This window comes from Coloeus monedula (genome assembly GCF_965178545.1).
Source record: "Coloeus monedula genome assembly, chromosome: 3".
Classification (NCBI taxonomy): Eukaryota; Metazoa; Chordata; class Aves; order Passeriformes; family Corvidae; genus Coloeus; species Coloeus monedula.
The window spans coordinates 84427423-84453706 of NC_138783.1; the positions used below are offsets into that span (position 1 = coordinate 84427423).

At 39.9% G+C, this 26284-nt stretch overlaps 1 protein-coding gene across 2 annotated transcripts in view; it reads right to left on the minus strand.

Annotated features, from left to right (window-relative positions):
* Nucleotides 1–1112: 1112 nt before the first annotated feature.
* The window catches only part of CD99 (CD99 molecule (Xg blood group)), a 30824-nt gene continuing 5652 nt past the window's right edge, over nucleotides 1113–26284 (minus strand). The window contains exons 2-11 of one of the 2 annotated variants that reach the window (XM_082279139.1): nucleotides 11852–11890; nucleotides 11459–11509; nucleotides 10949–10981; nucleotides 9992–10033; nucleotides 9809–9841; nucleotides 8396–8467; nucleotides 6854–6895; nucleotides 6208–6318; nucleotides 5334–5387; nucleotides 1113–2886 (exon numbers count right to left, since the gene is read on the minus strand). In XM_082279139.1, the coding sequence (XP_082135265.1) occupies nucleotides 2861–2886; nucleotides 5334–5387; nucleotides 6208–6318; nucleotides 6854–6895; nucleotides 8396–8467; nucleotides 9809–9841; nucleotides 9992–10033; nucleotides 10949–10981; nucleotides 11459–11509; nucleotides 11852–11890 (503 nt within the window). In that variant the 3' untranslated portion in view covers nucleotides 1113–2860. Of the gene's footprint in view, nucleotides 2887–5333; nucleotides 5391–6207; nucleotides 6319–6853; nucleotides 6896–8395; nucleotides 8468–9808; nucleotides 9842–9991; nucleotides 10034–10948; nucleotides 10982–11458; nucleotides 11510–11851; nucleotides 11891–26284 lie in introns of both variants that reach the window. The other variant, XM_082279138.1, reaches the window with a different exon arrangement.

Here is a 26284-nt window from a genome sequence, read left to right on the forward strand (position 1 = left end):
GCCATCGATGTTAACTCAGTTTAATGGTAAAGGTACCTCACTGGGGTGAACCTGCAGTTTGGACCTAAAAAGGACAGTGTTTTTTCATTCCACTGCACAGTGTCATTGAAACATGTACAGAAACCACATTAATTCCAAATCTGAAAGTCAATGGCAGCTCAAAAGGCCACGATGGGCAGCAGGTGATCTGTGGGAGATGACTGCAGAACTACTTCAGTAGAGTGATGAATAATTGTTAACTGATAATGTTTCCTGTCCCAATCAATGGGAGAAACAATGAATTAGGATATTTAGTTCTGTAAGGAAATGCCAGTTGTGCAAGGAAGGAACAAGATCAACATTTCCATGGCAAATAGCAACATAGCAAATATCACCGAATAACTGCAAGTGAACTGCTACATTTTATCCACTGGTAACAGAAACCCATAAATTGGCACCTTCTCACAACAAGAGCAGAGACTGAAATTTCAACCCTTCTGTTTAACCTTTCATATCCAGGCAGCAGCAGCCAGTCTTTCTTCCATCTTCCACAACTCCAGACTGTGGAGTCGTAACTGCACAAATCAGTAAATAGGAAAAATCAGTAAATTTGTTACTATTTAGGCACCTGGCTACCCCTGCCTTGCCCGCTGATTCAGTTATGGTCCTCTCACATCAGAAGGTGAGACAGCACATGGCCCTGCCAAGCATCTACTGCTGATCTGATGATAACTGGATGAAGAACACTGAACACTGTTAAGTTTGCCCATACGAAGACTTCTAAGTGCGTATTTTCAGTAAATTCTGGGTTACCAAATCTTCTTCAAAAGCCATGCCTGTCCTTCACACAGACAGATGCCTTCTCTGCATTTCACACCAGTGAGCATCTCCTGAAAGCAGCTCAAAGCTTTGTCGATTCTGGTCAACTTCTATCTAAAATGATTAAAATGTCTGTATGAAATAAACCTGAGCTGCTGATGGAGCAGCAAGACAAACTATTTAAAGGATCCTTCCCTAGATGTGTGAGCACCAAGTTTTTTATTTTCAGAACTACTACAAAGAAGAACACATAAACCTTTTTTTGTTTTATTAATTTATTTTTAGAAAAAATTGCAATGTTGATAGGAGGTTTTAATAATTTTTAGGCTCACAAAAGCTGAAAAAGGATTCAAGAGTCTTGGTTAGCGAAAAGCAAGTTTGAGCTCCTCCTGCCACTCTATCCCTAACAAACACTGACTGACTTCTGTTTTCTCTATGCTTGGCATTCATGTATCTGGTTATATAGACATCAGTTTTGCACTATCAAACACACTTAAAGATTTTAGCACTTTTATACTAAAAGCAGATGTGGGGCAAAAAGAGAACAATTAATTCCATAATAAAATACTAAAATTTGTGTAAGGCTTTGTTGCAAGCTAAGAAACACGTACAAGAAATTCTTAAATGAATTATCCTTGGCATACATTCATATTTGAATGTACAGATATATTTACAGGTTTAATATCCAAATTCATTAATGAGTTCTAAGATGTTCCATGAAATGTCATCTTCCTGTAAAACTCTGTCAGGTGGCTGAAGCCCATTAATAAGACACATATGGTAAAATTGCATGAAAATTTAAAACAATTAGAATGAAAGCCAACAAAACTGGTCAGACAATTCCTTCCAGACAGAACTAGTTATTATTCCAGATTCAGTCCTTTAGCTGTTATGAACTGTAGTTTTCCACATTTCCACAGATTCTTGAAACCTTCCTGTCGCTTTCAAGAACCACAGCATGGATCACAAGTGCTTTCAGAGGAACAGGTTGCAACCATAGGTCATCATCCTAGGGGAATCCTTCACAAGTCCAAAAGCACTTCTCACATGTTTGCTATTTCTAGTGTTCAGTGGATGTCTGTGGAGTGAAGTTGGCTTGTTCTGGTCAGTCTTGCTGCTGGTACTTTGGAACTGTAGTACTGTTTCTGTCCCTTACACATGTATGATAAGCCTTCTGAATTCAGCACTATTTTCTCTTAAGCTTTTGGCTATGGAAGTCTGAAGATGTTAATCCCCACTCCCAAGTACTTCATCCACAACTGTTTAGACAATGCCAAACATCAATGTTGCCAGAAATACAAAGTCCAATTATGGTTCTGATCTGCAAAACAGGCTTTTCCACAACTGACCAGCTCAGTACTTGCTAAGCAGGAAGAGCCAGAAAGGTTGACAGCTCTGTGTGCATTAACTCTGGGTTTTCTCAATCTGTACCAGACAGATGCAACAAAAAAAAATCTAAAAAAACAGAATTTTTGTCTCCTGAATGCTCACGCACAAGTATCTCTTCCCTGGCAGCTGGCCAGGCAGCTACACAGATTGGATCAGCAGCACCCACACCCAGATCCACCATCCATACACAGCGAGCCATTTGCTCTCAGGTGCCCACAAAATACACCAAGTTGGTTGGTTGGTCCACTCACTGAGTACAGCTTATTTGAAAAAAATGCTTTTACTGCCTGAGAGCAGTAACATAACAAAAAACCATAATTGTATATTGTTTTTGGAAAGGTAAGGAAAAGTTAAACACACTGCATGCACTTGAGACACACCCATTTGTCAGAGGAGTCAAGGAAAGAATGTGAAGGCACAACATACTTCTACACTCCTGTCATTAAGGCCATGTATTGGTGTGCAACAATGCTTCACAGGGCTAACCATACAGAAGTACTCAGCTCTAAGTCACAGTCCCAGAGGTGTTTCAAACAAGAACTGTTTTCTCATGAAACTTCAGACTCTGCTGTTTATGTTATGCTTTTTCTGTTTCCTTTTTTTTATTTTTCAGGCAGAATGCAGGTTGTTTATCCAGTTCCAAAGATATGTTCTTCATCGCTCTTTCTTTAATTTAGTTCTCCAGAAGTGTGCGCTGAACTGAAAAGTGAAAAACAATTCAAGATTAGTGCACTAAGCTAGCATACAATGTAATTTCTGCATTACTGTGTAATAGTTTATGCAGTCAACAAACTTTCAGTAGATGTTTGACATTGTGTGATAAATTCAGGTAAGCAGAGGCTTGATTCTGTGGAGCCAATAGGCTGCATAGCGAGGGATATGACCTCCCAGATTTCTCACTCAAATAACCACATCCTACTATATCAGGGAAGCTATCTACAGTTGCAGTGTAACCCAGCACTGAGCTCAGGCTTGCAGTTCTTGCAGATGCAAACAGGCTGCATAACTCATACAAAAAATAAGTTACTGAAAGGAAGTTCCTAGGTTAACTACATTTTCAGGAAGTCAAAGACAGGTCTACACAAAATTTTAAAAACACACACCTATTATGCCATGCCATTTGACCTGCAAGACTGCTTCTAACTGGAAGCCATGCAGGTACATCTCTAACCAGAAGCAAAACTAACATCTGCTGACTCCCAGAATTTAGATCAGGAGCAGCACCATGCTGACCATGGCTGTCCAGTCTCTTAGCTCAACACATGGTCATGCTTGGCTGCAAAATATAATAGAGGTATGAAATTTGGGACATAATATGACATCAGTATGTAGGTAGAACCATGTATGATAACATCCCAAGTGTGACTTTATTGGTTAAAATAAAGTATGCATCACCTGATGCATTTCACATTTGAGTTCTGAGAATTTTAGCATAACCCAACTACAGCTCATATTTTAACTGCCTTTGGTAGAGGTCTTTGAATGGTACTACTTGCTTCACTTATGCATAGCTGAATTGAGGATACCTGAGTCTCTTCAGTCCTTACAGCCAGTCACAAGAAAATGTTTTGTACTTGAGAGTTTTATATATTTAACAGCTTAAAGTGTTTATAAAGAAGATATTGAACCAGATGGAAGCTTATAGAAAACTGATGCAATACCTGAGAGAAATAAGGTATAATTATTTTTTTAATTATATAAAAGAACCCCAGAAATAGTTCTGCAGGTTTTAGATTAAACTCACAGAAGAACATACTGCAAATATACACTTCTTTGAGATTTTAATAATCAGTATTTCAAAACCATCCAATGAACTTCAGCACTGGTTATAGGTTATAGTGCTTCTTCCCTTGTTGATCAGTTACATGGGCTAGAAGGCCAAGTTTTCACCTACACCATTTCCTCCAGTTCTATCCACAGATTCCTGGAGCTAATTGCCTGTTCCATCAGCCAAGTCCCCTACACAACCATACACGGAAGGGTGAGGTTGTCAGTGTTTGTTGCTTTACAAGAGATCCTTCCACAGCTCTCACCTTTGTAGAAAGATTAATTATGTGATGGTTCTTTCATACAAGAATCATTCTCTGTTCACAACAGAGAATGCTTTAATTACAATATGCTAGTGAGTTCAGTCCTCCTTGCCTCAAGGGTAGTTTCATCTCTGTCCAAATATCCTAAATTTTTTAATATGCATTCTTGCAGTGTTCTGTATCAGTTTATAATTAGAAAACTTTTCAGATTCCAATCAGAAATAATACACTAATAAACGTCCAACTGCAGTTATCTATCACATTGAAGGAGCAGGCTTGTGTTTTCACAATTGCCTCTGATAACATTTTTGCAGAGAAAATTCAATTATTCACTTTCTCTAAGCTCCTACATTTCAACGACTTCTCAAGGCAATAAACCAATCTGTTCAATAAAAAACTAGAGAAGAGTGGCCATATTGTCAGAACTTAATGCTTGATTCAGTTCTAAGTTTGTTGTCATGGTAAAATCATAGAATTACAGAATTGTTCATGTAGGAAAAGACCTTTTAGATTAGTCATTTTAACTCTTACCCTAGGACTGCCAAGCCCACCACTAAACCATGTCCCTATGTGCCACATCTATACATCTTTTAAATACCTCCAGGGATGACAACTCCTCCGCTTTCCTGAGCACCTATTCCAATGCTTGACAACCCTCTTAAAGAAGAAATTTTTCCAAATATCCAATCTAAACCTCCTCTGGCACAGTTGAGGCCATTTCCTCTTGTCCTATCACTTGTTAGCTGGGAGAAGTGACTGACACACACCTGGCTGCAACCTCCTTACAGGTGGTTGTAGAGAGTGAAAAGATGACCCTTGAGCCTCCTTTTCTCCAGGCTAAACAACTCCAACTCCCCCAGCTGCTCCTCACAACACTTGTGCTCCAGATCCTTCCCCAGCTCCATTACCCTTCTCTGGACATGCTGCAGCACCTCAGTGTCTTTGATGAAGTGAGGGGCCCAGAAATGGACACAGCACTCGAGATGTGGCCTCACCAGCAACGAGTACAAGGGGACAATCACAGCCTTGGTCCTGCTGGCTACACTATTGTCAATAAAGTGCATTTAATAGGATCCCCACCAAAGAGCTGATCTTTCATCTAGATTCTTGTCTTACCAGGTGGCTCAGATTGCGCTCCTCTATGGCTTTCCATATTCACATTCTCTTCATCTGCTGGGAAAAAACCAGAAGTTTAGCATTCAAATTCTCTTATATCTGAGGTTCTTGATAAATAGAGATAATTTGAGAGAAGAAACAGCAGTGAAGAAAATGGGCTACTGACAGTAGTTGAGTTGCCCTTGTTTTATCTGCACATTAATTTTAACATGCATGGTACAGATTTACTCTGAAAGGTTTCCAAACTTCCCAGATTACAAAACAGCAGTGCCTGGCTGAATGGCTGCTCTATCCCTCCACTAAACAGTCAGAAAGACTGAAACAGACAAAACCAAAGTTTCTGCCCCTCCTACCACCCACAGTACTCCCAAAGTTCTCTGATCCAAATTATATCTTATTTAGGTGGAAAGGAAGCAGGCAATAGGTGACCGCAGAAGAATCATTTGGGGATGAACTTTGGGGTAAATTGTCATTAAACTGGTAAGGAGGCAAGCATTTGTGAAGACACAAAGGCAAAATTTACAAAATTAGAAATTACAAAGTATTTTTCAGCAAGAAAAGGTCTCTAATCCCCAACCTCCACTTGATTCTCCTTAAAAAGTATATTTTGCAGTCTCTCCTGCTTATTTTTTAGCAAGAAGTACTTTTATGTTAAGAAATGTAAGGCTTCAAGTCCTCCTAGTTTTGAAACTCTAATTTTGGGGCAAGGAATTCTTCAGTCTGAGATGACTAGTAAGAAAGGTTACTCCCTGTGAACATTAATTCACTGGGCTATTACAACTACCTTATGCATAGGATCAATTTATAGTCCACATATAAATACAAACTGCCTCTCTTTAGACAGTAGGAAACAAAACTAATTTGGAATTCTTACCGCTTTGCTTGAAACAGAGTTTCTTCTTCTGGTAAGCAATGAAACTAGATACTGCTCCAATCACAGTAGCAGCCACAGCACTTACAATTCCAGCTATTGCTCCCTGAGAAGCTGAGAAAAACAGAGACATTTGTATACACTTTTCAGAACTGAAAGCCATGTCAAACTTGTATTGTCTCAAAGTAAACCCTGTGAACACTTCCAAAAACCATTAAACTGAAATTACATGAAAATGTAACAATCAACTCTGTGCATAGTGAAAAGTGAATCCTCTCATTTTATAACCAGTGATTTCTTAGCAATACCCATTGTTAAGGAACTTAAGCATGCCTGTTTTAAGTTCCACTAATTAAAAAAGCTACCCTTTCATAGCCATATCTACTTTGTATGCATGCAATCACTGCACCAGCATCTCTGAGACCTTAACACTTAGGAATCATTTGCAACATAGAAACTTTAAAGGATTATGGAAGCAGAGCCTGAAAGTAAGAATTCCAGATTACACAAAAGCTTTTTAATTGCAACCCTCCCAGTAGTGACACTCCCAGTAGTGACCATTCTAGCAGAAGATTAGCAATACAGAAACCCCAAGAAAACAAGCTTCATACATCCAAACACCATCATTCACACAAATTCATGTATTTACCCTCATTTTCTTGGCCACTTTTTGGAGTTGGGCCCTTTTGTTCTGTAAAAATGAAGGGAGAGTTTACATTTTATATGTATAAAGAACACTCATATATTAATTGACAAACCTTTTGTTATATTAATTATGCAAAATTACAAACCATCTATTATATCCATATGTGCTAAACCAGCACTGAAACTTTCTGTTTTCAAAGCATGACTTAGAGCAGTGCCAACTCCAGCCTTGAGTGCTCAGCACTTCTACAAAATGAGCACAGAACATTTGTGAAATCTGGTTTAATAAGCTTGTGCACCACTGCAGAGCACTCATATAATTTCAGAGTAACATTCCGCTGTATTTCCATGGAATCAACTATCTTTCCCAAAATCCCAGCCTCATCCACTGCAATTCTCTCCACAAGCAAGCCAGAAGTTCTGTAAATACTAAGTATATTTGTCACTATGCAACCTGTACCACTGAGGCAGGAACCTGTGCAGATGAAACCACCACACAAAGTCTCTACTCATGTTTCTTGCCCCTTCCAATTTTCAAGTACTGCCCCAAAGGAACCTTGGAAGAGGAAAGCTACCCAAAAAAGAAGCATAAGTGTATCTAGGACAACTCTCCAGAGAAGTCAGTAACCATTAGCACGTCTCAAACTCCATTAAGATAGTTAAACTAACTCTGATCTGGAAATAGTAAAATTGCAGTAATGCACACAGGGATGACCGGCCCCATCCTAAGGACAACCAGCACCATCCTAAGGATGACCATTACTGCAGCTTGGTTCCAATGACCATCTTTGTACTGAGCTGCACCATAGCAATTAGATAGAAAATCACCAAACGAAGTTTGGCAAGCTATGAAATGGTTTTATACTGCTCAGAGTAGATACACCCTACACAGAATCATACGGTGGTGAAGGGATCTTAGCGATTTCAAACCCTCTGCCACAGGAAAGGTACACCTTCCACTAAACCAGGTTGCTCAGCTGGCCTTGAACACTTCCAGGGGTGGGGCATCCACAACTTCTCACCTCCTCACCTCTCACCTGCCTCACCACCACCACAATAAAGAAGTGAAGACTAAGGATCACTTGGAAGTGTAAAGATCAGTTCATCCTTTGGGACAAAGGAAATCTTTGAGAACACAGGGTGGACCCTCTTCTGACCCACTCCTAGACTTGCTGACTACAAGAACTAAAAGAAACTGAGAGTATGTCACAGAAGATCAAAAATAGCACTTGGATGACCTTAAAAACTATATTCATGGTGAATTTTAAAATAAATACCACATTCACATTCCAGTTTTAGAAGCCATCTTTCTTAGTGTAACAGTAAAAATCACTGAAAGTTTTTGCTCTAGACCAGTTTTACCCCTTAAATATTTGGGGGTATTTTTGGCAGAGACAGAACACATTACTTTTGAACTTGAAGGTATGCTCTTAAGTTTCAGATACCAGAACCAAAAGTGCTACAAATTAGAGCATGTTTAACCACCTTGTGGGCAAGCCTTTATCAAAGCCATAGAAACAATAGGAAGCACAACCTGCTATCTTACCGTTGCCACCACTGCCATCACTTCCTCCTTTTGGTAAACTGTCGTCCAATAGATCAAAATCACTTAATGTGTCTACAAAAAAATGCAAATAACATTACCATGCTTTAAGTTCAGTGAATAAGACACACCAAGGCATACTGTAACATGGAAATTTTCTCAAGACCATTTGACTGAATTTGTGGTGGTTTTAGGCTCAGCACCAGAGTAGCAACATTTAACCTTTTAAAAGCCCTCACAATGTCAAGTCCCTTCAGCTCAGCACTTCACAGTTTGACAGCAGCACTTCTTTCTCCGGACTTCCTAAACAACTGAGGGAAGTCAGGTCCAAGAGCAGGTAGTACTGCACAGATCCTGTTAAGCAAGCAAGGAGCTCTATAAGCTGCTAAACACTAATAGCCCAAATCTCACTATCCTGAGAAAGCAAAGAAAGAACGTGGACAGAAAATGACCATTTATTTTCAAGGCTGCAGCTGTGAATGATTCTTCAGAGTTGGGTCTTTAAGTCACAAACAGTCCAAATATAATTCCCTTTATTGCAGGATATTGAAGTAGTGCCTCTCCATTTCCACTAGGCCCTACCTCATGCAGCCTTCCTGTCTCCCTCATGGTACCTTCTCCTCCTTCCCTCTACTGCCAAATGAATATTTAGTTTACGCAAAGCACATGTGTTTCAAGCAGAAAAACTACAAGTATTGCATCAGAGGATATTTTAGTTGGGTGCCAAAAGCACTGTACTGAGGCATGCAAGACTCAAATTCAAGTATCTGCTGCAAATCAGGCAGGTAAAAGAACAAGAACTGAGGCTTGCATTTCAGGGCTCTTTACCACCATGTTTGTGAATAATGGCATTATCATGCCTGCATCTGATTCTGTTTTGTGCTGGGTTAGGCAAAGACAGAGAGAACAGGCAGGGAAGGACACGTATCTTAAACCTATCTTTCAAACACAAATAATTGTATTTCTTAACTGGGCCTTTAAATAAAAAAAAGAAGCAGCCCTTTAACTTGGAGCTTTACCTTTAATTTAGGTCCTTTAAGAATAAAGATCACAGGCAGTTCCTACTCACTTTTTAGCATGACTAGAAGGGATTCACTTTGTAAAGAAGAAAGAACTCAGTCCAATAGATGGGTGCTCTACCACAGGCAGCCAAGAACAGCATTGCCCCAAGCGCACACACACACTGTCCCATCCTGCCTCTTCCCCACACCATCTTGTTTTTAAGTGAAAGCAACTCAACAGGTCTGTTACAGAATTTCAAGACTGGTGCAAAGCTTATTTTCAAGGCAACTTTTTCTCAGTCTTCAGTGTTTGATGTATGCCACACCTGATATACATAGCAGGCAATTAACAAGGATCAATTATTAGAAGTGTAACTGAGACAGTAAAACCAGGAGTTTGTGATAGAAGCCTTACCAGAGCCTTTAGGGTGATCTCGCTTGGGGTTATCTAATCACAGAAGAGAGATTTAGGGAAAAAAAAGAGAAGAAAATGTTAAGATAACAAAACCAGACTATAGTACAGTAATGTTCAAAGGGACTAGGAGAGATTAACAAATACTCTTCTACAGTTCAGAAATTCCTGTTAGATCAGTCTTACCAGTGTCTCTAGGATTTGTAGGAGGAGGTGGCTTGGGATCATCTATAGACAAATAAGAGTTAGAATCAATTGAGCAAAATTACTAGTGTGAAGAAACCAAAAGCAGAGCATGCAGTGACCTTGAAAGATGATGTGACCTAAAACATTTTATCAAAACTTCCCCATGTCAATTTCTCTCATTAGTTAATGCTGTATTTCTTTGGTTATTTTAGCTAAACACAGTTTTGATGCAACTAAGAGTGTTCCTGCTACATGTTAACCGGCATGTCAGATCCTTGCTAGGATGGAACATACACAGAAAAACTCATTCAGTGTTCTGCAGCATTTTAGCTGGCACATCTGATTTCAAAGGCTAAACTTCTTTAAAATTTTCTACCAGGTACAGATTACTTGGCTGTTTTCTCTTAAAATTACCAGGTTTAAACCAAATATAAAGCTTGGTACCTCACTTGAAAAACAGGCAAAATACACAAAATAGAACTAGACATATGGTCCCCACAATGACACTTCATTTGGCTTGCCACAAAATAGGAAAATAAGAGATCTTAAAAATAATCTCTGTACTGTTTCATCACAGCCTTCACATTTGAATTTCCTTCAAATTATTTCTAACATATCAAGGTTTCCTTGTGCTACTAAAAATACTTCCTGAAACGGGAGAGATTAGTTTGGATTTAACATTTACTTCCGCAAGTAATAGTTTATGGAATTAGTGCCATCTAGTGAAAACACAGCAATGAAACAAGTAGAAGCTGGCTACAATTATTGAAATTCCTACAGTTTTTGTGATCCAGAACCTTAAAATTAAGATTAACAAACATAACTAGACTGCAATTATTTTTATCTACAGTCTGCTACCTTAATCAACTCAGTGCCTTATTATATTTAGGTCATAAAGGATGGATAGACATTGCACTAGGTACATTTGAGCAGTATCCAGGAAAATATGATACTTACCAGGACCAAGAGCATGGACCAAGTCAAAATCATCTACAAAGAAAGAAGTGAAGTTTTACATGTAATGCAAAAACTGAAGTAGTCAGACTACTTTTCACAAAAAATGAACCTCACAATGTTTTCTCCACGAATGGAATGACGTGCTCACTCATCAGTGACTCACAGGAAAGCTCCACAGAGTTACCAGGCATTCCCTGCCAAGTGACTTGCTGCTTTTGGAGATATGGGACCTGCCAAGGGCCAGCTCAAAGTGAGCAAGCTCCAAACATGCAAACTGAAAGCCAACAGAAGGGATTCTCGCAGGGTCTTTAAGCTTGTGAAATCACAAAGTACATTTCTGAAAGCAGATTCCAAAATGAAGAAATCTTTTTGCTGTTAGGGAACTGCTTTATATTATAGAAATATCACAACCCTGTGCACCACTGAATTGAAGAATTCAGGATCTCAGATTAGTAGGCACACTACACTTGATTTTACAGTAAAAGGCATTACAAGCCAATTAGATCTCACCTAAATCTGATGGTGGTGTCTTCTGAGTTGTAAGAGGCTTCTTTGTAGTTCCTGTCAGGTATGGTTAGGGAAATAAAAAAAAAAAATTAAATACTATTTAACACACTGTTCAGAAGCTACATGAAGGACAAAGGACAAATGTAAGTACATGTCTATACAACAAAATGCACAAGATCAAATCTATACAGCAAGAAAACTTTGCCTCTAAGAGAAATCTTTAAGTGCTCCAAAGCCAAATTTGAGTTCAATGTGGTCAACATCTTGACAAACACATGGCTGAACTGTTCCACTGAGGTTTGAACAAAACATATGTGGCAAAGTTGTCGTGCTTGGTCATGCAGTAATACTTGGAAATAAACAAGTCAAAAAAGCAGCCACGGTTTTCCTGCCTACCTTCCAAAAGTGCATCTCCTAAGGAGAAGTCATCTTGGCCTGTAGAAGATAAAAGGAACACTTACTCAAACCCAACATTTAATAAAGTCATAAACATGTCTCTGATCAATCTTGAGGTATGTTTTCTGCTTGCTGAGTCAATCTAGAAGAATATTTCAAGGCAGACATTCTTCTCTATTTCTCCAGGTAATTATTATGTTTTTTCAGAAAAAAAAAGGAACCGCACTAAAAATTGGCTCTACAGAAATGACCTGAAGGGTTGGAACATACATTCCTGCAGTCAATAACACACTTTATTCTTGCCACTGCTATTGCATGCTTTCTTAGTGCCATCCACAGCATATTCTTTCCCACCCTTCTTTCCACTGAACCACAAAATAAGCCGGGGGACAGCTCCAATGTGTGAGAACATACAAGATTCAAGTGTGAAGAAGAGCCTTGGGGCACAAAGGCCATTATGAAAGTTATGTAATGGATTTAATATCTTGGCATTAAAAATTAATTTTCATGTGTTTATAGGACTTGCCTTTCCCCCTAACTAGGGTTAGCAGTATGAAGGTGGTTAAGATATTAGCACATATGATCTTGGGCAGTCTTCTCCACTTCCTAAAACACAGCTAAATGCAGCTGGCAACACTATGGGGTCTCCGCTCCAGGGAGATTAGATTCTATTTTCAGTCCTTAGGAAAAGAACACTGTCTCTTGCTGTATTAAATCAGTTGCTAGAATTACTGCTGCTTACCCAGCCAACTGCAAACACACCAACACAATACATACAGGACACAAAATGGCTTCACAGCACGAATACAGTGGTGTGATCTCAGCAGCAGAAGCTTCTAAGATAGCTAAAACAACTGCTTGGGTTGTTTCTGATTTTTCATCATCCCTACTTTCACTGAAGCATGGAATAAGAAAAAGGTCTGAAAGTAGGTGTCACCTATTCAAGAAAAAGACATCTGAATACACTGCTTCAGCCCCATAGAAGCTGGAAGACTTCTTCTACCTACTGAGTGTCAAGCCAGCCAGAGAAAAAATTATTTCCAGACTGAAACTGCCTTAATTCAGAAGATACCTGCAATAAAGAATTGATGTGTCTGGCTTTTCCTCTAAGAATGTAACTACCAAAGAGGCATCAGAACTGGCTACTGCAAAGCCTGAAGAAAGGAATAAAAAATAAATATCAAAATCAAACCAGAAGCAGAATGCTACTTTCACTTACATGACAGACCAAGTTAAGACAAATCATGAGTCTAATACCAGGAATGATGGATGCTCATATACCTGGTGACATCTTTTATCATAACTGAGGTCAAAATTGAAATCCCTTTTCCTTCTCAGATAACTGCACTAATAATGCTTTTTTTTTCCCAGAAAAGAAAGGAGAGTAAGAATTTTTTTTTTCCCCTGTAATAGGGAAGCAACTGGAATGGAATAAAAAAAGTGTGCAGTCTGGTCAACTGAGCTGCTACAGCAGAAACTGAAATCTGAAGTCTAAGAAGTGATTCCCATACTGTAAAATTTGAACTGAAAACCACCTTGCTCACAGCCAAGCAAAGGAGACAGCCCTGCCTGGTCTGTGACAAGCCCTTTCATGGAAACAGAGGCAATTGATGGCTTTATTGTGGTGCACGAGCAAAGCACATTTAAAATCTCTTGGATAAAATAAGTAGGTATAGGTCTTGAATAGAAAGCAAGAAGATAACTTTACTTGGTGTTCTTTATTTCAGATGGAGACCACAAGCTCTTTGAGATACTTAGCTCATGAGAAACTACTTCCAAAAATGCAAAATATTTGCAGGTCATTTATCTGAAATCTACATCAACTTGCAATACAATTTTATAAACCTCCATAAAATTAGCAGGTGCTAAGACACAAATGCCAGTCACTTCTGAAGTTACTCCTTTGGTTAGACTACACCAAGAAACCTCCATATCAACAGGCAAAAAAAGGTCAAAGCACTCATAAGAAATTTTAAGAGGTATTTGCATAGCTGTTCGTCAAACCTGAATTCTAGTTTGCTTGTTTTCTCAAGTACATACACCTCTCAGGCTACAGTCCTCTGGGATGTATGCCTAAGACAGGACCTGATCAGAATTTGGTAGTCCAAGAGGGCAGGCAGAGGAATCTGTTAAAGATGCACACTAGTCAAAACACCCCACCAGAGTAGCAGCCAGAGGAGGGCCCATCACAAACTGTTAACACCATCTGTCTCGAAGTCAAAGGTGTTATCACTAAGACAATGAACGTTACTCTGGTTTGTGTGTATTTCAAGAGCCCTGTTTCTCTTCAGGCAGATGGAAAAACAAGCGCATACACTCAACTTTATGCTTTGGTGCAGCTGAAATTTTACCTGGAGCAGAAAAGAGGCCGTATGAAGAGTTTCCCATTGCCAACAGAAAATTTAGCCCAAGAACTCTGAATGGCTTAAGCTGCAGCAGTTTCCCTCAAGAGGAGGAAACCTTTGTAAAAGGGGGTGCTTTCAGTGACATTGCTATTTTAAGGGATTTTGCACATGAGCCTCACAGAGAAATAATTTAGGATGAGATTGCTGACTGCCAATCTCATATAAAAAATGCTTTGACAGAGGAATAAACAAATTTGAGAGTCAATTAAAAAAAAAATCACACTTTATTGACTGGAATTACTATTCTGAAACCAAAATTCTGCTTTCCAAGCATGCAGCAAGATATCAGGCTCCTCATATACATTACTTTTCGAGATAAAGTAGCAAAAAATGTCAAAACTTAGCTTATAGAACTCATTACAATAATCTGCACTCAAAGGTGCTGGAAGCTGGCTTTCCCAGCAAAGAAACATGTTTCTCCACTGTTCATGACAAACCTTCCTATGTCTTTAAAGAAGTTGCTTTTATAAATGTACTCACTCCACTTTTGGTATGGGTGGGTCCAACTGAAGTAAAAGTTCAGTGACTTAGCCTAAAAGGAGAAAAGCTCAGTAATGATTCAGCTGGTTCCAGGAAATAAGTAATTAGAAAATAAGAGATAAAGCTAAAGAACGAGAATAAAGGACTATCAGGGCCCAAGAAAGGAAAGTCAGCAAGAATATGCTGCACTCTCTACAGATTTAAGGAACACCCAGAGCAACTAAGCTTATGAACATTTTATAAGTCTAAACAAAGATATTTACAAGTAAAGTATGTATTATACTGCATATAAAGCACAATACAGCAGGTATTTCTAGCTCCTAGGGGCATGAGCAGATTCAAGAATGCTTCAGAAGTGTCTACACTATTTTCTTTTCATGTCTGTAGCTCAAATACCTGGATCTCAAGAGACAGATCTCCAGCAGGCTGTCCCTAGTAACCAACATAGTTTATGTTAGTTGGGGGGAAAACAGTAGGTAAAACAAAAAGAGCAAACATAGGTTTTGATTAGCTGAAGAACTAGAGGGTATTCAAGAGATCCAAGTAAGCAAGTAAGAATGCAAAGACCTTTTGCAAAGACCTGCTGCTGCTCTCAGATACTTCCTGCTACAGTATTAGATAAGTCACACTTACATTCTGTTGCAGAAGGCAACGGGAGCTTTGGAAAGTTCCTCTATTAGTCATGCGCATGGTGACACATCAAGAAAGGAGACTGGTGATGAATCACCACAAACATAACTTTCTGACTTGAGAAATAGACTGCTTCAATTTCGTTTTCCTAAAAATGCCAGGGCTCTTCTGCTTCCTTCCCTCCTCTCCCTAGGGCCGTGCACACAACAGGGTGCCCAGTCTGCATGTTGCAACTGGTCTTCCAGTTGTAGGCCTATGAGCCCGGTGACAGTGGTCATCTTGTCTCCATCCCACAGCTGGACATTACCAGCTGCTATTCCATCAGTGGCTGACTTACAATCATAAGAGTATCTCCAGTTGGAAGGGACCCATAAGAATCACCAAGTCCAACACCCTGCTCCTCACAGGACTAACTATAAATAAACCAGATAATTAAGAGCCTCATTCAGACATTCCTTGAACTGTCAGGCTTGGTTCCATGCCCAATTCCTTCCTACCTGTTCCAGTGACCAACCATCCTCTCAGGTAAGAACTCTCTCCTAATGTCCAATCTGAATTTCCCCTGAGGCAGCTTCCTTCCATTTCCTTATGTCCTTTTGGAGGTAATCAGGGAGAGGAGAACAGCACGGGTCCCTCTGCTGCCGGCCTTGGAGAAGCTGTTGTGTGGTCATCCCTCAGCCTTCTCTTCTCCAGGCTGAGCAAACCAAGTGACCTCAGACACTCCTAGTATGTTTTGCCCTTGAGGCCTTTCACCATCTTGGTCACTCTCTTCTGGACACACTCTAGTAGTTTTGACCTGTTTATTGCATTAAGGCACCTAAAACTGCACACGAGGACTTGAGCAGAATAAAGTGGGACAACCACGTCCCTCGAGCAGCCACCACTGCTGTTCTTGATGCACCCCAGGGCACAAGTGGCCCTTTTGGCTGCCAGACTGCTGACTCATGTTCAACTTGCCATCAACCCAAACCCCCAGATCTCTTTCTGCAGGTTGCTTTCCAGCTCCCCGTCCTCCAGTTTGTACAGAGAACCAGGGTTATCCAATCCCAGACATGGAACCTGGCACTTGCTCTTGTTACATTTCATATGGTCTGTGACTGCCCAACTTCTGTCTGCTCTGCTCCTTAGACCCTTCTTTTCATGACCTATGCAAAAATCTCGAGCTCAAAGAGGCCTTTCATCTCTGTAGAGTATACAAGAGTTCTGGCAGCCCTCTTGCAGGACAAGGATCTTGGTAGCCACAAAGGCATAAACTCAGGCAAAAAGCAAATTCTCCAACTTCCAGAACAAAAACTGGCTAACTGGATTTTATACTCCCATATCTTGTGATCTTTCTTCTCAGGGGACTGAAAACACAAGGAATAGAAATATGCAACACCTAACCATAACAGAACCTGTAGAAAATACAAAAAGGCCAACACATTGGAACTTGTTCAAGAAACACTTTAAATAAGAGAACATAGACATCACACCCCTTCCAGTTGTTTTTTAAGCTTACCAGCACTTGATTTCAATACAGGTTTTGCCCCATTGGCATTAGTTACGTACAGTAGAAGACTTCTACTGCTGAGCTCACATTCAGACAATTATTTGCTTCAATGTCCTATGCAGGCGAAACCAAGAGGGGTAGTTTAATTACAAAAAATCTGGGAGAAGGGTGAATTGGTTCTCCATATCTTACTATAAGGACTGTACCTCTAAGGCTTTAAATGGAGAACCTGGAACATGAAAAGCACACAGAGGTAGGCAGCTAGTGGAAGTACTTAAAACTGTACTCCTTCCTCTCAGCCAGTGCACAGGTTTACAGGCAAGATATCTGTGCCAGGCAATGCTGTTGAGATGTTTACTCCCACTGCTAAGCAGCAGTTTATAATTAGCCCTGCCCAAAGTCTCATGAAATTAAATCCCACTGTTTGTTTCAAACTCTGAACCACATATCAATGCTGCTTTTCAGGTTTGGTATCTCTGCAGAGGAGGAGAAAACAAAAAACTTTGCATAAAAATCTGTTTAGCAAATGAAGCCCCTTCCTACCTAAAATAAATGTGCCCCAAACTTGGATAACAGCTGTAATCAGCCAAAAAAAGCAAGGATCATTTTTTACATCTGGGGGAGTGTCTGCTTTCCGCACATCTGGAACATTCACTAATGTAACCAATGGGATTAAAGTCAGCTAGATCTCTGCTGTAACCAATAAAAGGATTTATTTCTTCTTCAAAGAAATGCGTAAGACTAACCTAATAATGATCATATTTATCTTTTGTACAGTGATCCAAAAGCTGCTTCGCTGAAAAGTTACTTTATTTGCACCCATCTTGAAAACACAATACGTAAAAAGTTAGGCAATTACGTGGCCTAATATTTTCCTGATCTGCCTGCTAGCAAAGGGTTTTTAGACTTGTTTGTGATTTATTTTAATATTCGAATTACTGTTTCTTCTGTCCAAAAATGGAAATTTCATATTTTTAAAAAGCCTACAAGGCCGTATTCTGATTCAAAATTATTTACTTAAATAACTAGTAATTTCAGAGTTTTTAAACAAAACAGGGTAAAATAAGACATTTGGAGAAGAAAAAAACCTCACATTTTGAAGCGCAGTTTGGGGAATTTTGCTTGCTTAAAAATTTCCTGTGGACTGGGTAACTTTTGTTGCCACTTTAAGCTATAGAAAGTAGGAAAATACAATGGAGTTCCCAGAGATCTTATGCACTACAAGCAGAGTTTTCTGGGGCAGGATTTGACATAGGAATAAGAGGACAGAAGAAATAGCTCTATATCAGCAGAAAGCACACAGAAGAACTGAGTCACTTGCAAAGCTAGAGAATTAACATGATGGCAACAGTCCTGCCAAATGCTGAGCTGCTTATGAGAAGGGGTAAAAGAGAGCTATGCAAAACTAAAAACTCCTGTGAATCCCTTCAATCAAATATCAAGAATAAAAGCAAATATTTGACATGTTAATCACAACCAAACCAGGGATGAGTTGTCTACTGCAGTCTGATTTCTTACAGTTTTTAACTCTTCATGGCCATAATGGACGTGACCACTTTCCCTCCAAACTACATCTGGAATGTTTGGTGATAGCACTCAGTGGCCAAACAACATCAAACAGAAAAGCCACAGATCCCAGAGCTTCTCCTTAAGACTAAAAGAGCTTCCAAGACACTGCCACTAACAGCAGCTTGGAAAGAGCTGAAGTAATATTCCATGCTGTCGGAGACTGAACGTTATAATTTATGGCTTAAACATCTTCATGAAGGACCAAACATAAATGCATTACTAAAATAAGTGAGCATTTTAATTAATACTAAGTTACCTCTTGTGTCAATTCAGGGACTAAAGCAAAATACAACTGGCAGACAGAAGCATGGGCTTGTCTGCATCTGTGTGCAGCATACCCTTGACAAAGGCCACAGATGGTTTGACTAAATCGCCTTGCCTAAGTTATTTAAAGCTTGTTTAGTTCTTGCTCCTGCATGCTGAAATTTTCACCCTTCTAGGTAACTGGTCTTGAGTTCATGGCACCTTCCTCATAGCAACCCTAAACCATACTGATTTCACTCTGTGCATTAAACACGACGTTACTTGATGTCATCAAGGCCAGCCCGAGAGCCACTGCCTTCTCTTGCATCAACAGAGCACCTGCTGAAGCCAGCCCAGTCCTTCACCTCCTGGAGAGGCACTCCCCATGTCTCAGTGTAACCACTGTTCCTCTAGGGAGGCTCACAATGGGCCAAGACCCCTCTGATCTGCACCACTGCCTCTGTGGCCATGGGGTTGGATCAGGAGCTCTGAAGCAGTTTTAGAAAACCTGTTCTCAAATCTCACCAAGATCAAGCAGGCACTACGCACCTGCTTTGCATTCAGACACTTTTGAAGTTCTGTCTTGGCATAAGAAATGTCAGTAGTTCATTTTTTATAAGCCTAAGATACCAAAATTCTTTAATTGCATGCTGCTTACAGTCTACAGCTTCAAAGTTTAAGCTGCTCAACAGACAGGACTTTAAGCTTTCACAAAGCTGACAAGCCTTGCAGCTTCTACTCACATAGCCTGAATTTCCATAACCAGGTGTATTCTGACCACAAGGCTCACATTTACTCTTGTTATATAAGTTCCCTTCCCTAACTATTATATCAGTCTTTGTAAGATAAAAGTATATTAATTTGCTAATGTATATTAGTTCACATTTTAAATTACAACACAATGTGGTAGTGGAATTTTACTGGACACTTTGGTATTGATGATGCCTAAGTAAAGGAAACCAAAGGACAGCTTGACGCTGCAAATACTTACTTTATTTCTTAGGAGCTTAGAGTTAATAAAATATACGCCTGAGCAACCAACATAATGTCAGCACCCTAACCCCTCTAACACCTCTTCAAAACCCTCCCAGTATTGGCTGGCATCATAGATAATTAACTGAAGTGAATCTGATTCCAAGAATGTCTGGATTAGTTGAAAAGCAGCAAGAAATATAGGTGCTTTCCAAGTTTTAGTATGATTAGTATACAGTACTGTGGGTGTCTAGCAACTAGTCAAATTGTCTTATATTCAACATTTGAAAGCTAAAAGAACCATGTGTAAAACCACATTCAGGATGGCCCAATTTGGCTAGGATACCTCATGCATATAAGTATTTACTCTTGTAATTCTGCATTTTGCATCCTAGCCCCCCTCCTCAGTTGGCAAGGGCCTGTTGCAAATTTTCATAACATCCTCCAAAGGTCAAAGCCAGTATGTCAGCACCTGTCCCTCTTCCAGTCTCGAAGAATCTTGTTACTACTTGAGGTTTTCTGCCCTTATATCTAGCAACAGCTTCAGCAGTTCCTGACAAGAATCTTTCTGACTGACATCCATGAAACCTCCTGGCCTGAAGTGTGTACTTCAAAACAGTGACCACATCACAAGCAGTCAAACCTCCACATGCATTCTACAGCTCAGTACCCTGCCCAGTCTAGTGCAGAGAAAGGGAGAAGTGTTTTCAGGGCAATCGTGTGATGTCTGGGGCGTGACTTCAAGGGCTGCATGCTTTCTCTGCTCATCCCAAACCAGTAAAACACTTTATACAGTGATAAGATGTGTAAGATGAAAGATTAAAGGCTTCACTCCACAACAGTCGGGAAACACCAGCATTTTGTTCGGTCTGCATCCTCACACTGCCTCTCTGGTAACCTCTTGGATTGGGGCAGGGAGGAATGGAAGAAAGAGTACTCCCAGTGTGGTGGGGGGCTCAGAGGAAAAAAAAGAAAATGCAGCAGCAAGGTTCAGGGCGCAAAAGATGAGGGCAACCTGCATTAGATGAAACACAGTAAAATTTTACCACAAGAGATGAAGAAGTACTAAGAACCCAAAATTTGTGATCTAGCAGACACTGGGTAATAATTGGTATAGGCATTGGGCCAAGAATCTCAACTGCTGGACTGGTAAATAATCCTCACTCTGATCAAGGAAAAAAAGTTAAATTTTAATTTATGCTGAACAAATTAATGGACAAATTAACCAATTAACACATTTATACATTCCTTATTTAAAATAAAGTTTATTTGAAATACACACTTGCAATGTTTACAGAGCCAGATCAAGAATACTGTTATTTTTATAGGAGCACGTTGATGTGAGGATTCACAGTAAGCAGAACTCTTACGTCTGCTGATACTCGTAAGCTGACAACTTCACAGCTTGCTTCCTTTACCTTCCTTAGTGTAGGAACCCAGAGTGCCAAGAATATTTCTCTGCCTGTTTTTAAGGGTTCTTACCCCCCTGAACAACACTGTTTTAACCTCCAACCTTGGAAAAAATTACCCACAATCAGGCAAGAACTAGAAAATACAGTGGTGTGAATTAGGTGATAGACTACTATGTAAGATTCTCACAGGGTGAAAACTTTTAGAGGTTTTGGGCTTCCCTTTGTAGTAAATAGATAAGAGTAAAAAATATCAAAATGGAGGATTGTTGTTGTTCTCTACACCTTCTTCTCCTACTCCATGTTCTGCAGTAAAAGTAGTTTGGAATGACTGGATAGAGAACTCTGCAGTTCCTGCCCATGTTACTGAATAATTGCTAAGAAAGTGAAAATAATATATGTTTTTATTAACTATTGGTTAAATTATCTTTAAAAGGCTGTGTAAATCTTGATAATTAGACTTCTCTTCTGCTTTCTGTCCTCTATGTTATGCCTGGGTCACGCTAGTGGCTCTGTTCCTCTGGCAACACTTAACAAACAACTATCCGGCAGCACTGAAACTCCAGGAAAAGTCTCAGTTTATCTTTGAAACTCCTTGCAAGGACTCTTAGAAAATTCTCTCCCATCAGGAGGGATTTGATTCATGGCACGGTTCAGTGTCACCTTACCAATTCAGTACAGTTTGTATACTAATAGTAAAGTCCAAACAAAATCTGTAATCTAACCAGAAACATTAACTGAACAGTAAAATTGACTTTGTTTTTCCAGACTTTATTTTCATTGTGGCTTGTTCAGTTATGGCTAAAAAGACTCTTCAGGCTTTTCAATCTGTGTACTTGACATAAGCTACTACCTCTTGTGCTAAAAGGAAGAGGAAGACTTTGGGTTTTATGACAAGGGTTTCCTGTGGGGAAGGTGTGGGTTGAGGAAACCAGACTCAGCACAGTGTTTGCAATGATTCAAATCCTAGGAGGTGGCACAAATATATGGCAAGCTAGAAACATGGCATAAGTTTTGTTTCTTAAGAGAAGGTAGAGACGTTTTCTTTCAACTTCCTATCCTTCAGTACTTGAGGAAAAAGGCAAATCTTCCCTTTTGTACCAAGGCTATGTTCTTAGCAGTTTCAGTGTGTTCATGAGCTCAGAAAAACAGCTGGAATGTGTTCACAGTGGAACTGTAAGCATTTCCAGTTCAAGTGCATCTTGTGAAAGTACTACTGTTATATTTAGACAAAACCTTTAACACGCATTCTCCATGTCCACTCTAAGAATTAATTTCATCATCTTCACTTTGAATTCTATATCACCTCCTAAAACCAAATTAGATTTTATGTTCCAGTGTTAATCGCTTGCAGGCTGCCATTACACACACCAGACTTCATTTTGCACTATAATTTGCTCATTTATTAGAAATTTAATCATTTCATAGAACACCACAGGAAAGCAATAGGAATGGATGCAGGACAGGTAAGAATTGCAAGCTGCAGGAGCTGTACTAAGATATAGGACTGGCAATGGAGCCAGTGACAAAGATACAATGGCAATGTCCAAGGGATAGAGTAGAAGCAACAGCAAGCAGGGAAGAGGAAGGAGAGAGAGAGAGAGAGGGAGAAGTCTGGATGCAGAGGAGTTGTCAGCTCACTACAGCCACACAAGAATCACAAGTCTTGCCTGAAGTTTGGGGAAAAAAGTTCCACATCTCTGTTTAGTATACAAAGAAAAGAGCTGACCTTTAAAGAAGTCCAAATTAGAAAAAAGGAAAGCTGAAAGTTTTTGTGAGAACAGAGAAGAAGAATATTGTAAATCAGATTGCAAACTTGCTGGCTAAGACAAGCAGTGACAGCTCTGAGGTGAAGAGATATCTCTATAACCATTTGCAACTTGGGGAGGGAGAGAGCAGGGAATAGAGGGTGAAGCAACTACTGAATTTGGGATCCAATTGCAAGATGCCTGGCATCCCAGATGGAATGAGAAACACAGAGTAGGCAGGAAGGCATTTCTGGTGTTGAGGAGAAAAAATACAGACAGGTATGGATAGCTGGAGGTGAGGGAAGAATGAGCAGATGGAAGGATAACGATATAAAATGTAAAAAAAAAAAAGACAGCCTTATCTAAAAGCTTTCTGCATAGGCTTCTCCAAGCCCCTCCCCCAAAGCTTATCCTGAAATTTCTTGTTTCTAAATTTAACAAGGACTTGTGTGACTCTAGAGCTGTCTGGTTTGTCCAACAATAGCATCAGCTGTAAAAAACACTGTATACTACCCAACACGTTCGCCTCACTTTTTATTCATCACATCTCACTTCTACTACCCCTACTATCATACAAAGACAGCTTTATAATTAAAATCAGATTTTTACGAATTAAATTGATGGGTGTTTAATCAAAAAGAACTTCTATTTCATGGAAAGATTAATTTGTATACTGAGTTATAACTTTTAACTGATGAAAGAACAACTACTATCCTAAAACCAAAGTTTTATTTTACCATGATTAAAACTCTCTGGCTCAGAGTGAAATGAGCTTTCTGGATACTTTACACACATCAAGAAATGGATACCATTTCCTGTGAAAAATTTGGAAGCAAGAGAGATCCAATGGGAGTTTTACAGGATGCAAGCTATGAGAAAAGTAGAGCTGAATTAACATCTGCATTTAACAAACTATGGTCCCAGTCAAGAGGCCTTCATTTTATAAGTACGGTTAAAGATGCCATTTCTTAGATGTTTATAGTATGTGGATGCTTCACAAGTGACTGAAATGTGCACAAAGTACACCAAATGCATTTGTTATAAAGCCAATGATGTTGTGTGATCAGACCTAACTTAAAATGTAAATGTTTTCTTTCAAAATTGTATTTTTCCCAAAACCACATTTGAATGACTCCTGCATTTGACATGTCAACTATATATTTTAAAGGAACTGTCCTATATTTAAAAAACCTGTTCAGTATTTAGAAAAACTATTGTAAACAGGCCTTACACCACAAAGAAATAAGTTCTTGGACTTTCACAGGAATTTGCCTTATGACTTTTTGGAATTCTTTGTAAAAACAATCTTGTGCATCTTATTATTCTGGGCTTCACAGTCACATCAAATGCAGAGACCAAACCAGCTTAAAAGGAGTTTATGATGACTATCACTGCATTTATTTTCAGGCGAAAACTGTACCTGTGGAAGGAGCAACAAATTTTCTGCAGCAAGCTGGGAAATCTTTCCCACACTAGAATTTACAAACATAAAGAGAAACAATTTTTTTTTTTTCAGTGAAAAGTAAACTAAAACTACCTTGTATGATACCAAGCAACCTTCCAAACACTAGCTTTTGCAATATGGGTCCCGAGTCTGCAGAAAAACTGTCTCAATGCTGCTATTGCTGCCTCTATATGCTTTTGCAAGGTGGCACAGAGACCTTCTGCAGCAGCTGATAAAATACAGACAGACAGGCAAAGGGCAAGATACACAAGCTGGAATACTGCTTCACAGTGTGGGGAATAACTTGCAGGGTGCATGCTGTAGGATTAGCAGCAAGTCCAGGGGTAATACCAAGTTCCCATCAGTGCTGCGGGGAAAGGGAATTCTGTATACCCCTGTTATGGATGCTGGGACTTTTCCATTCAGATGCTCCTGAATGGAATAAGAGAGGGTATGACCAAACTGAATGAAGGTCCTCCAGGGATGCAGCATTGCTGGCTGGAGTTGTCAGGTAACAGAGTTGTGAGCAGAGGGCTGAGTTGGCACTCAGTTCAACCACTGCCTTCTCCTGCCCCAGCCTCTGGGCCACATATTGTTCTGACAATCCATGTGAATTTACTGCACTACCAGCAGGCGCAGACAACTGAATTTATTGGGCTGTCTCGGTAAGGTGGCCACACACTTGGCCCTATCTACACCATGTCCTAAAGGATACTGATGCTCAGTGCACCTTATTGCCCTGTAGCAGTGATGAATGAGTAGTTACTCACAGAGTAAGTGGGGAAGATACCTGCCTACCTCTAGTGCAAGGGAGCCTCAGTTTGAAGAGACAAGGTTGGTAGCCCCTACTTGTTGCCACTGCCCCTACTCTCCTTGGGCTTGACTTTCTTGACCACTGCAAATGGACAGATGAGGAATGAAGGACAGATGAGGAATGAAGGCATTCTAGGTATAAGCAGCGTGCTTTGTCCTGGAGGGAACCGGCTACAGGACTCCTACTGAGTCACCCCAGCAATGTTGCAGGTACTCAGGCTCAGTTGCTCTTACCTTAGCTATGCAAATAATCTGCTGAAAGAGGTACTGAACTGATTAAGGGGACACAGATGAGATTTAAAAAGTAATTAGCAGCTGACTCCCTGGAAAAACAAGGGGAGGGAGACTCTAAAAATGCATTTACCTTAGGACAGTGCTGTTCAGCCTGTCCAGAAGCACACTGGAGAGTGACAGAAAACAGCAGACATCAGAGATTTGAATGATGGAGTTCCAGGCCCACTACAGCTCTTACATGCACCAGAAGCCAAAAAATATAGCTGGTATATTACAACTGGTGCTGTATAAGTGTTCTTTTCAATCCTTCTTGCTGAAGAAACAAGATCCCAACTGCCTTCACCTGGAATGGTGTGTAATACATCTGGAACTGGCTGTTACAAGGGGTAGAAATGCAGCCCTACCATCTTCCATGGCATCATCCACAAAGCTTCAAGGCAACATCTCTGGAGAATTTTTCCACAGTATTGATGATATAGTGATTAAAGGAAAAACCTTCAAAACAGTACTAAGCAATGGGCACCAGATAATCTCTGTCTTTCCCCAACCTGATTAATCTGAAGCCAGTAAATCAACACAAAGAAGGCTGAACTCTGGCTATAAAATGCCCCAGCATACGACAAGTTATATACTGAAGAGGCTGCCATGAATTTGCAGAAGCAATGGCCTTTGTTCCCCTTAGAACATGCCTGGGAGCCCCAGTGGCCCTGAGAATACATGTACACAGCCTCCTGAGCGATCAGTAATGCAGTGCAGAAATGGCTCAAAACTGGAGTTGTGTTAACCAGCAGCAGGGAGAAAAACCACGTTCAACATCAGGAGAATGGAAAGTAATAAAACAGCTACTCAGAAAAACATCTACTTGAACACATGGCGTGAATAAGAATATCTGAAATTCAAAGGCAATTTAAGAAACATAGTAGCCACGCTGACCAGTTAGCCAGACTTGACAGCAGAGGCTTATGGTGTGGGCACAAAAAAATGCTATTTTTAGCCA